Source organism: Eublepharis macularius, chromosome 1, assembly GCF_028583425.1.
Source record: "Eublepharis macularius isolate TG4126 chromosome 1, MPM_Emac_v1.0, whole genome shotgun sequence".
Taxonomy (NCBI): domain Eukaryota; kingdom Metazoa; phylum Chordata; class Lepidosauria; order Squamata; family Eublepharidae; genus Eublepharis; species Eublepharis macularius.
The window spans coordinates 111,886,346-111,899,018 of NC_072790.1; the positions used below are offsets into that span (position 1 = coordinate 111,886,346).

The window sequence follows — 12,673 nt, forward strand, 5'->3', positions numbered from 1 at the left end:
GCATACAAACATCCTAAGCAACAATAAACAGCACCAGTTCTTCAGCAGCAGCAGTCCCCGGCAGCAGCTCCTTTGAGCCAGAGCACCCAGGGGGCGGGGCTGAGCAGGTGGAAAAGCTCAGCCCTCGATGGAGTAGCCTCCCTGGTCAGCAGAGCGCAGGCAGCTTCAGCAGCAGCAGGTCCTGGCAGCAGCTCCTTTAAGGCCAGAGCACCCAGGGGGCGGGGCTGAGCATATAGTGTTACATATTATATTATAAAGTCATATAGTGTTACATATTATATTGAGACTCAACCTAATCTCATATTTGAATTCTGTATTAATAAAACTAAACAAGAGTGACATGGAATGTTCAGATCTCATTTGGGGTATGGCCTTATACAATTTTAACTAGGGACATTTTCCAGACTATGATGGTGTACCAGAACAAGTTGAGTATCGATATTTGCTAGTCAAGACTGTAGTAAAGCAGAAAGCTTCTGGGTAGCGCTACAATCATAGCCTATCCCGAACATACTACAGTCCACACACACTCCACACACACACACTAGTCACAATATGAAAATCAAAATGCCACGAACAGGGTCCTCAGTCAAAAATAATGAAACCATGATATCTTATTTTGCTTAATTGTTCTTTCCAGTACCTCATATTGTGTGATGATGCCATTTGGATCCATAGGTTCTTTCCAGTTAAGGAAGATCTTGTCTTCAAAGGGAGTTCCCTTTAATGATTTTGTAGGTACAGGACCAGGCACTGCAATGAACAGGATTATATATGTGAGAAAACAACCCCTAGCCAAAAATCAACACCGCCTATTACCACTTTAACACTCACTGGCTTAGAAGTAGATCAAAAGAAAAAGGATAGCCACCTTAGCCAACAGCACGGCTTAGGAATTTAGTGGGAAATACTCTAGGCAAGCCAAAATATTTACCATAAGTAGAACCTCACTATGTAGATATTATTGTCTATAATCAGAAGAGAGAATAAACCTTTCAGCCTTTTTATTGCATGAATTGCAATTGTATGGTGGTAGTTTGACAGTAGCTGCATTGAAGTCAAGCAGCACCAGCTGGTTGATCACAAGCAACTGGTAGATCACTATAATCTAGGCAGTTGTTCATGGTGGTGGTGGTGGTGAAGAGATGAGTACCAGATGGCCTCCATATCGGCTGTTCTCTGCCTGGCATGTCTTCACCCACTTGTATTACCCACCAGACATGTCGGGTTGCCCCCTGCTTAGGGTGGGGAATCTCCACTTCCACCCTCCACCCTTCACCTCCGCTTACGTGGCCAGCAGGGAATGGGCGTCAAGGGTGTGCTCCCAGGCGGCACGCCGTGCTCCCATGGGCCTGAATCAGGCCAGCTCGGGCCATTGTGGCATGGGGAGTGCTCCTACGCCAGCAGTGGCCTGTTCCAGGCCACTTTGGGCCCAATCTAGGCTGTTTCAGGCCCAATTTGGCCCTGAAATGGCCTGGTTTGGGCCACTGTCGGGTGCGGGAGTGCACCCCTGTGCCGCAGTGGCCGGTTTCAGGCCGATTCAGGCTAAATTCAGGCCAATTCGGGGGGGGGGGGGCCTGTGGAACACGGGAGCGCTCCCAGGACGGCCACGGCCTGCGTGATGACATCACTTCCCGGAAGTCATTGTGCAGGTCCAGGGGCGTGTGCGTGCAACTGAGCAACCCAAAATGTAGGTGCCAGGGCCCCTACCCCCCATCGGGAGTACAGGGGGACCTGGCAACCCTACAGACATGCCCTGAGCCAATGTAGTAGCAAGGTGCCAGCACGAGCCTTTGCAAATCCCAGCCACCACGGGTAGGGTGAAGAAGTAGAGTTACTCTACTTGACCTCTCCCCCTCAGCTCTGGGTGGGCAGAAGGTAGAAAGGCATGAAGTTTGGACCTATGGTGGGCTGCCATAAGCCTGCCTCTTGATTGCCTCCTTCCTCCTTGTTGGGGGTGGAGGTGGCAAGGAGTGGACGTGTATCCAGCTTTATAAAACCTCAATCCTGGCACTGCAGGGCTTGGATGGATGATGCAGCAGTGCTGGTGCTCAGTGTACCAGTGTGCAATGTTGAGGAGCAAAGCATGCAAGAAGGAGGACCCATGCTATCTTCCCCCACTCCCAGGAAGCATCTCTTAGGCCCTGATTTCCCTCAAGAATAACTCTTGCTGACTAAAATGTTGGCTTCTCTTGATCTGGATACATTGGCAAAGTTCAAAGAGTATCTTACATTATTTACTGACTTCATTGGCAACCATCTTTATCCCCCAGAAATTGTAATCTACAATCAACAATTTCAGTAATAAAACTATTAGCTGCACCCAAAACTGTATTTTAATATGGCTTAATCGAGTCATTAAGTATATCAAAACAATGGTCCCCCTAATACCAACAACCTTTATGAAAGTCTCTTTATGTTACTTACATGTTACATTGTCCTATTAAAATTCATTACTGTACGTAATGAAAGAATGGACTATTTTAATGGAATTAGACATTACACATTCACATTTTTTCATGTTTGTGGTTTAAAATTCAGAAAGGAGAAGAAGAAAATCTCAAATGAACTAGAGTTCCGTCTCTATTTCTAGAAGGGTAACTTCATTTTTTTTTCAGGACTAACAAGCAAATAGAGGGGGTAGTTTTAATAGGCAAAAGTATTCAGGGATGGAAGGATTACACCCTCTACTTCCCTTGATGTCCCTACTCCAAACCGTGCCTGACTTTCAGCTTTAAAAGACTCTCAGAAATCCATGATCTCCATCTCAACCTTAAGAAGATTAAAGGGGGGGGGGAGAATCTCTGATAAACAAACAAGTTACTTCTATTTAAGCACTGAAACTTATATTTCCTCAGCCTTTTAAATTAGTTTTTCCCCACACTTCAATCCAACATGCAACGAGCTTCACACATGACATTTTCTGAAGATTTATTTTGAAAACATATTACAATTCTGTAATGGATAGAAATAAATTAAAATTACTGCATCAAAGGAAAAACCATACACTGCACTAGTGGCACTGGGAAGGAGCAAGATTTATTTTAGACTGTACAAAACCATAAATAATAAGCTGCCCCTGGGGAAAATAACTTAATTTGATGAATTAGAAACACATTTATAATGTAAAAAGTATACAGATAAACAGATGAGATTCAAACTCTCAGTTTCCATACAATATATTCAACTGAAGTCTGCTGTTCTTTGCTTCATAACACCGACAAAACCTCTAGAACAGACTGAGGCTGGTGTGCCTTGACAGCCTCTTTGCAGTGGTTTGTGGAACTTATTGATGTGCTGTAGGCATCATTGTGTCTTCTATGGGAATACTCTGTGGTTTTATTTTGTATACTGCTCAAATGAAGAATACATTGCACAGAGTAGGATCCAGGTGACTGACTTCCTTTGGTAGCTGAACGTGGAAGATGTAATGCAATAAACTGTGTCTTACAAGTGAGCAAGGCTATGTACGATGCAGATTACACACAGTCATTTAAAGGCTGTAAGCTTCTATCCAACTGAAGAGCTTTGGGACTCCTGGGGTGGGCAGCCTTCATAAACTAATGGGAAATAGAATGCTAAAATATAATTGGTTGGATAGTTCAGGTTAATATATGAAATTCAGCCATGCTGTACTACTTATCACCTGTTTGCCTGTGGAAATTTACCCTTGACTGCCTTGGAGATTTGCCTTACCTTCCAGAATTTGACCAGGATCTACACGTAGCAATTTTATGCACCAGTTAGCTCCCTTCCTACCAACCGTACACAACCCCTTCTATACCTCGGCCCTATCCCCTGTGTCACTACCTATCAGGTCCATGCTTTTGTATCACTTTCTGGAGCCAATCCAACATGTCTCTTTTCCACTCGCCCCCACTGAGCTCAAGTGGTATGAGTTGTTAGAGTTCCCTCTCTAAGTAGCTCTTTTTTGCCTTACTAATCATTACTAATCTATCCTTTTCTCGGGTTCCTCTTTCCAACTGCCCATTCTTCCTCCAGCCTACCCGTCCCTAAGATTTTAAGCTTCCTATGGAACCCATAACCTCATCTCAATTTCAGCATGTCTTGTGCGAGGTTTTAATATTAAAAACTGCAAACTTTCCCTCCCTCAAAGAAAGTAGATCATAAACATTCCTGTTCTCTGAAAAACTGAACTTTTAAAACTATCACAACATGCCATCCAGATCATCACCAGAGCTTTCATTGCTACAGCACAATATGATATTATGGGCTGGATTCTGTTGAAAAGATCCCTGGGTACAAGAACAGTGGCAAGTTTCAACAATCCCCCTGTCCCTGCAGCTGCCTTCCTATTCCCTTTATGTTTCTCCAGGGTGTTCCCCATCCCATAGCAGCAGCAATTTCGGCTGTAGCAGGAAAGTTGCACTTCTATGCACTGAAGTTTTGGATTAGGGACCAACTCATAGAAATGAGTTTATGAGATTTTTAGATACAATTTAGCTCTTTAGTCTCAGTTTAAACAAACACATATAAACTATGGGGAGTCTTCAAGTCTGCTGTTTATTTTGACATGGTTTAATAGGCAACAATCTGTTTTATTAGGCAAAGTGCACTGGGAAGACAGTTAAACATAAATTTAAGATTTTTCAACTTAAAGTGGGAGTTAACAACAAAAACCACTGTGACAGATTAAGCTATGACAAAATACAAAGTAAATATCAAAGCACAGGCCTTTTTAGAAGGGGTTCACTGAGGGCAATAGAGCCTGACCTCATGTGGGGGGAGCACATCAACTCTAACAATACTAGCCCTGCTCACAAGTGAACACATCTACTATCTGTATATCCTGTACACCTGACTTTTTAAATTACATACATTGAGTAATTCTCATGTTACACTCAGTACAGGTACCGATGAATGTGTGATAATAACCGAGGGATGTGCAATTTGGGTTTGGCATTTGGTAAAAGTTATTGAACTTAAATCTGTATTATCGAATCAATTCCATAATACTAAATTTAAGTTTACTGAATTTCTTCAGTAAAATGCAGGAAGCGTGGCAGCGCTATTCCTTGCTGTTTTTTTTCTAGTTTGCATTTTAAAAAATTGGTTTTTTGCCTTGTGTGTGGGGGCTCTGGCTGGGCTTTTGTGTAGGGAGGGCTTTGATTTCTGACTTTTGAAGTTGGTTATATTTACTGTTCATTTTACTGCTTGTTCTTCTGAGGGGTTGTTTTATCCTGTTGTGGGTAATTTGTTTGGACTTACATAGTTCCTGTTAATTTTATTAAATCCATTTGTTCTTATGCCCCCCCCCCCAATAACAGGGTTATTTTCCCCTGTTACTGATCTTTCTTTACAGATGGTTAGTGTTTTTTCCTGGGTACTGTTTTCTGTTGGCATAGAAGTTTGGTTTGGTCAGGTGTCCAATTGTTGTTGGGTCTCCTTCTTTTGGGGGCAGTGTGTTTGCTGGAGTGCTTGGTTCAGTTTGTTAACTTAACCTAGTAGTGTTTTGGTGTACTTTTTGGGTATCCTGAGAGAGTTGTGAAGTGTGAACTTTTATAGAGCGTTTTTAAGATAGGCTAGGTGTAGGTTTTCCCCATAGGGAATAACAGAGATTGGAGGTGGCTGGGAGCACCTTCTTTGGGGGAGCATAAAATGCCCCCTCGGGTCCAACTTTTATGAAACTTGTGGTGTTGTTAGAGGACAGTTAGGAGTAGGACCTCTGCAAATTTGGTGAAATTTGGTCAAAAATGACCCCCCAGGCCACTGGAAATTTCAGAATTGAGTTTCCCATTGGAAACAATGGCTGAATTTTACTGAATTTGCTCTGTATTACTGAACCGAACTGGATAATGAATTCACTATTCCCCAAATTCCAATTTCCCCCCCTTGTTCAGTATTACTGAATTGAATCAACCAGATGTTTTTTCTGTGCACATCCCTATACCAACCACATATTTATCCACATACTGGTCTCTGGTTTCAACTGCAAAGTGAATGTGAATTGGCACTATAAAATAAACAGACCTGTTTGGCCAGCTGCTGTATGAATTGTGGGTGAGTGATGCCATTGTGAGAATAAATCCCAGAAACTTGTTTTGCAGCACAAATGTTATTGCTGCTGCTGCTGATGATGATGATGAAGACAATGATAATGATGAGGATGAGGATGATGATATCATTCGATTTATATACTGTCCTTCAGGATGACAACACTCACTCAGAGAGGTTTACAAAGTATGTCATTATTATACCTACAACAACAATCACCCTGTGAGATGGTTGGGGCTGAGAGAGCTCCTAGAAGCTGTGACTGACCCAAGGTCACCCAGTTGGCTTCAAGTGGAGGAGTGGGAAATCAAACCCGGTTCTCCAGATTAGAGTCCCACGCTCTTAACCACTACACCAAACTGATGTCTCCAAGGTTAGAGGCAAGGCGGAGAGTTCCAACCAATTAAGCTTATCTGACCCTGCTGTAGTTCCCAGGAGAAGATGGTACGTGCTCATCGTCATACTATGTGGGCTTGGCATAACTGCAGAGCACCATAATGTATAATTCAAGGAAATTTAGGCGAGTACCTGGGTTTAATTTAAATAAACGTTATCATTGGTAACATGAAACACTAAACATGGAGAAAGAGGGTATTGGACTTCATAAGCAAGACAGGAAGTGTTTGGGGATGTAATGGGAAAGGGAAAATGCATTTGTGCGTATTATTCCTGAGCCATTAAATCCGATTCCTTTTGTTCCTGATCTAGGTCTTTGTCCCTTCTGGCTGGTTTTACAAATAACAGGTTTTAAAAATCACGTTCCAGGTATTTTTGATGTGTTGACATGTCCCACCATTTCTTTTTGTCCACTTCAGAATGCCAAACAATGCCTTTAAAAGTATAGTCATTCACAGACTAGTGTAAATACCCAACTAAAAATATCATCAAGCTGAAAAAATCAGCATAATAAACAATTCCCTTCACCATCCTTTTTTATCCAGCCAAGCAACACTGTACAGTAAAGAAGAGCTTGAACTTACCATCTTCATCCGTTTGGATAATTGTCTCTTCACTTTCTTTTCTTCCTTCAGGATTAGTAAGGATCATTTTAAGGCTTACATTTGTGTAAGGAGGCAGATGATTCACAACATGCTGGGGTGCTTTGGGATCCATATCCAAGCAGTCTGCCTTGCTTTCATTATGGCCACGGAAGTAATGGTAGCAAATTGTGACATTAAACGTGTGACAGCGAGTAATGTTGTAACCCAAGGACTCCCAATCCACGGCAATACGTCGGGCCTGGATCTCAGCAATCTTCAGTGTTTTTGGTGTTCTCATTGGCTCTGAAAAAAAGAACATAACCATACTCTAAATAGTGATTCATTCAGAAATGTTCTGCCCCATGACACTTCCATTCTTTACCTTTATCACTTTTGTGTACATTCAAAAACACATTTACAAATACTGAAATAAATATGTTAATTAACTGATGGTTTTGATTGATTCAAAGTGTTTGAGAATGCAGCCAGCACATGCAACACAAGCAACCAAAGACCACCACAGCTGTTGCTATGCTTCCCTCTGTTTAGTAGTTGCCTTGTATGCACATTAAATTCGAGAAAATTGGATAATATATCACCCTGGTGAGGAGTCAACATGCTCTGCACTGTGATTTATCATGCCACCAGGCAATGCTGTTTACTAATTACACTAATTGCTCTACTAAACTAGCAGTAACCAAAATGATACAGATATTAATTAAAATTTATTATTTGAGCAATGAAGTTATTCATCCACAACAGAAAGCCAAGAAATATTACAAAATCAGCTAGAAATATCTAACCATCGTATTATTTCCTTGAGCCCCAAATAAACCATTAGAGATACCTCAGCTGGCAAAGGAGTACACGGTCTTCCAATCTTATCTGATAACATGTGCACTGATCTCCATTCAGCCAGAAAACACCAGTGTAACTTGTTTTACTCCCAGGACAGGCATCAATCTATCACTTGTCTCCCCAGTGCATTCATCCCTCATGCAAGACTAACTTCACAGTCTGACTTAATTAAAATGACTGCACAATGAAAGTCATTACCATGACCACATATTCTGGAAATTCCTTAGAAATACCCCCAAGTCAAGCTTTCTATACTCTCTTATATTTATTTATTTATCTATCACAGCAGGTTACAGTTTATATCCTTTAAAATAACGCTCAGATTTAATACATTAATAAATGAGATAAATGCTCCTTTACATTCATGAAGTTTCATTGTCTTGAGATCACTCCTTTCCCAAGCTAAAAATCTTAACTAAGCAAACATTACAGGGCACAGATGGCTCCACCAAATGGGGAATCTATTAAATGTGCTCAAGCATACAGTTTGTAAAACCGTGCAAACACTGAACCCACCCCCATACTTAATCTGTGCCATACACTGATAGATTGAAAAGTACAAGTGTTCTTCTGAATTAAAGTGCTATCTAGGGATTAATGTTCTAACTGCTTATAATGACCAGTTTTCCACATGTATCTTTTATGTTGTACAGGAGCTATCACCTTGGCAATTAAATTGAGGCAGTTTTTATATCTTGGAGGGATTCTTCTGCTATGAGATGGTTAAACATTGCACTCAGCAGTAATAAATTTGTTTTGATAAACATGAAAGAACCTCTGCGAACATTTGACTTTACAATGCACCTCGCAATACATCTATAATTGAGCCAATATTCTGAAGTCCCTATATAGCTTTGGGGAAGTAAAGAAGGGTGAGGATGAGTACAGTCCACCTGTTGCCTTATGACTCATCATTGTTACCCGTAGAAGGAACAACAAGTGGAGCCTCTCACCTCATGTAGCAAACGGGGGGCCTGCAAGAAATCACTGGAGTGAGGAACAATTTGGAAATTCACTCCCTCCCAACAACCATGGTTATATGGGGTGGTCTCTTTGTTCTACTTCTATAATCAGCACAGGAGCGAATCAGTTTACTTTTAGATATAGTGAATGATGCAAGGCTTCAGCTTGTCACTATTTAAAAAAACATTTGTAACTACCCACGTGTCAGAACATTATTAAGGATTCTACTTGCATTACACCTGATATTAAAGGCCACTGCTGACTCTTATGGCAAAACTGCTTACAAATTCATTGAAATATAACGAATGTGCCTTCTTATTGATAGGCATATTAAGGCATTGTATTGTCGAAGGCTTTCACGGCCGGAGAACGATGGTTGTTGGGGGTTTTCCGGGCTGTATTGCCGTGGTCTTGGCATTGTAGTTCCTGACGTTTCGCCAGCATTGTAGTTCCTGACGTATGCCAGCCACAGCTGCTGGCGAAACGTCAGGAACTACAATGCCAAGACCACGGCAATACAGCCCGGAAAACCCCCAACAACCATATTAAGGCATTCTTTATGCAACTGCCAGAAATGAAAAAGAAAGGTCTAGATTTCTCCTCACAATGCTCACTATTGGCAGAGATTAACCAGTTTCTGTTAAGACTGAACTGGTAATTAAAATCTGCAGTGCTTTTCAACTGCTTTGGTAAATTCTGCCAACTGTCCCACTGCTGCTGAAAATGACGCTTTAAAATGCAATTTTGCAGTCTTCTCAGAGCAACATTCATAACAAAGTCTCTAGAGATCAGGTTCAATTGTTTTAAACTGCTGCACCACAAAGCCTCCATCTGTAAAGACTCAGTAGAAAGTAATCTCCTAATAATTATGTTTCCAGATAAGAGGCCACTAGATTGTTTAGTAAATTCCAAAAACCTAATTGCATCACATTAAGAATAATTTCATTCGACACAGGCGGAGAAAGAACATGCCCCAGTTATTACTCATTAGGGCTTCACTGCCCAACAGAACACTAGATAAACCCTCTAGTGACTCAATTCTAGCTGAAGGGATCTCCTAGATGCAAGCTGTATTTCCACAGTGCATCAAGGTATTCTTTTTATTATTCTCATCTTCAGAGACTCAAATTTCCCTCCCTCCAAATCAGAATTTATAATTAAATTTAAAGAATGCCTGTTCCATCATCTGTGCACTAGGAACTGAAAAAGAAGTCAGCATATTATCAGCTCAGAAAGCGTCTATAATTTGTGCATCAGTTTACAAAGCCTAGGGGTTCACATTGTAATTCAGCATGATTCATATCTTCTGTACATGGCAAGTAAGTTTATTATTTGAAAATATGTTATACAATCAAGACCAAGTCCTGATCTGTAGTCCATTAACAGGAAGAAAGCAGGCCTGTAGCCACGAATTTTATGATAAAGGTTCAGGAATGCACTGTGTGGGAGGTACAGTTGCAAAGGTCAGTCATTCTAAACTCTGCAGGGATGGGGGAATCTATTAAAATGACCAGCCTCCAGAGCCAGATGGATCCAAATGGCTTTCAGATAGCTCTAGGGGATTTTCCTGTTGATACTGGTTGAGCTGCAGCCAATGCCCTGGTTGACCTCTAGAATGAGGAAATGACCCAGGACATTGACATATCACTCCTAGGCACCCTCTCCCAAGTGTTAAAGCTCAGGTAGTCCCCTGGTTTACTGAGGGGCTGCAGGTCATGAAAGGACAAAGGAGACAGCTAGAGCGACAACAGAGGAAGACTTGGGATGAATCTGTTAAGACATGGGCAAAAGCTCATTTTGAATTGTACTCTGAGGTGGTGATGGTGGCACAGAAACAACACTTTCCAACCACTGTTGCATCTGCACAGTGTTGACCAGCGGAGCTACTGTGTGTGTGGGGGTGGGGTGGGGATCAGAGGTCTGTTGGGCTCTGGCTTGAAAGAGAGGTGAACTGCTTGGTGGCCCACTATGACCACTTCAGCAATTTCTGGTAAGCCTGCCTGGGTCTCCAGGGGGAGCAAATAGAGAGGCCCCTCTGGAACAGAAACAAGTAATGCAAAGGAACAACCTGCCAGAGAGTAGAAAACAATATTACTATATCTAATGCTGAAATATATATTATTGGATATATTTTTTGAAATATACATTATTGGATTTATACATTTGAAATATTGTCCGGCGATGCCGGCCTTTTGTCCACCCTCACCACCAGCCCGGCAGCAGCAGGCACCCCCTTTAGGCCCTGCAGCACAGCCTCTGGCAGTACCTCAGTTGCAGGAGCCCCTACAGGCCTCCAGGCCTCTCCCACCCTTAGGCCAGTTGCAGCCGACGCCTAGGCACAACTCTGGGGAACAGCCTGCAGCCACTCAGCAGACTCACCTGTCTCCTGCAGTTGCCCAGATGGCTCCACTTCATCCAGGCTCACAGGAGGTTGCCATCAGCACAAGTCAGGCAGGCACAGGCCCCAAGATGCCAAGGGAGCCACTGGGGAAGGTTCAGAAGCAGCAGGGGCAAGCCAGGCAGAGAGCAGACCAAATGCCCCACCCTAGGTGGGGACGGAGTGGGTGGGGCCAGGAGACTACAGAGTCTACCCAGCCCTCCTATCAGATAGGCTGGGAGCAGGGCCAGTCAGGGAGACAGGGTGACGATTGGGGCCAGAGCCAGGAAGGTGGGGCCAGGGGAGGCCTTTAAATTCAGGTTCCTGTGAAGGCCGAGGAGGATTTTGGAGGGAGAGACAGCTGGAGCGTGCTGCTACTCCCAGGGCAGGAGAAGGAACAAGGTGGTGCAACCCCCTTCCCTGCCCTCTGAGGCTGGAGGACACCTGCCTGGAGAGCTGGTTGGATGGCAGGCCATCAGAAGAGGGCGCCAGTGAGGGAGGATCCTCACAAATATACATTATTGGATTTCTTTTTTCTTTTTATATATTGCTTTCTTATATGAAAAGCATTAAGTGCTGAAAGTGCAATCAAAGAACAATAAATATCATAAATACTATGAATACAAACTATTACAAAGGTCCTCATCAACAATAAATACACTACTTAGAACCACAACTGGATGTAATAATCCTATAAAGACCAATTTTTGAAATCCAACTAGTGAACACACAATCCAAAGAAACTTATAAAGGTAAGTCACTATTTCAAAATCTTTATTCATTTTTTTCCTTCTTTTTCAGGTATATATATGGATGTTGCTCAAACCACCAGGAAAACTTCCCAGGGATTCTCCAAGATGAAAAAATCTCATGAAAAAGTCATAGTTACAGATGGGCACAAGTCAGGCATTGTCTACTTCCCGTTTCACGATCAAACTCTATCAAAGGCTCACAAAATAACAGAACATCCAATACAACTTTTAACCAGTCAGTCTCGTGTCACCAAGTTGGTGACAAGCTTCTCTTAGCTAGACCTTCAACTGTGAAACTGAGAGGCAAGTTCCCAGCCCTACCATGTTTTAAACAGGAAGTCAGCCCTACAAGGTAGGCACTCCGCAGGTTGAGTCTAGAAAAAAACAAACAGGGTAGCATGTGGCAAAAAGGCCAAAGAACTAGATTTAGATTAAAGCCACAACTCTCAATAACTCTGCACCAAATTAAGAAAAGGAATTTATTAAAGAAAACTGCAAAAGCAAACAAAATAAACAGAGAAGTATATGGAGAAGCACAAAACAGACAATTTAAGCTAGGCTATATTCACTATGTGCTAACATGCCAGGAAGCCAGTATCAGCCTCCATCAAGCTGTCCTTGAAAGCTGTTTCAGGTTTGCACCTGTGGCTCAAGGCCTCTTATCTCGCCGGAATAGACAGCACCGACCAGCCCCAATCTCCTAAAAAGGAAAAAAAGTCTCCAAAGTC

The 12,673-nt window shown here is 42.4% G+C and overlaps 1 protein-coding gene across 4 annotated transcripts in view; it reads right to left on the reverse strand.

Moving 5' to 3' along the window:
* The window catches only part of PTPRK (protein tyrosine phosphatase receptor type K), a 610,223-nt gene that overhangs the window by 122,210 nt on the left and 475,340 nt on the right, over positions 1–12,673 (reverse strand). For all 4 annotated transcript variants that reach the window (XM_054970457.1, XM_054970449.1, XM_054970440.1 and 1 more), the window contains exons 8-9: positions 6,996–7,298; positions 644–753 (exon numbers count right to left, since the gene is read on the reverse strand). In XM_054970457.1, the coding sequence (XP_054826432.1) occupies positions 644–753; positions 6,996–7,298 (413 nt within the window). The remainder of the gene's footprint in view (positions 1–643; positions 754–6,995; positions 7,299–12,673) is intronic.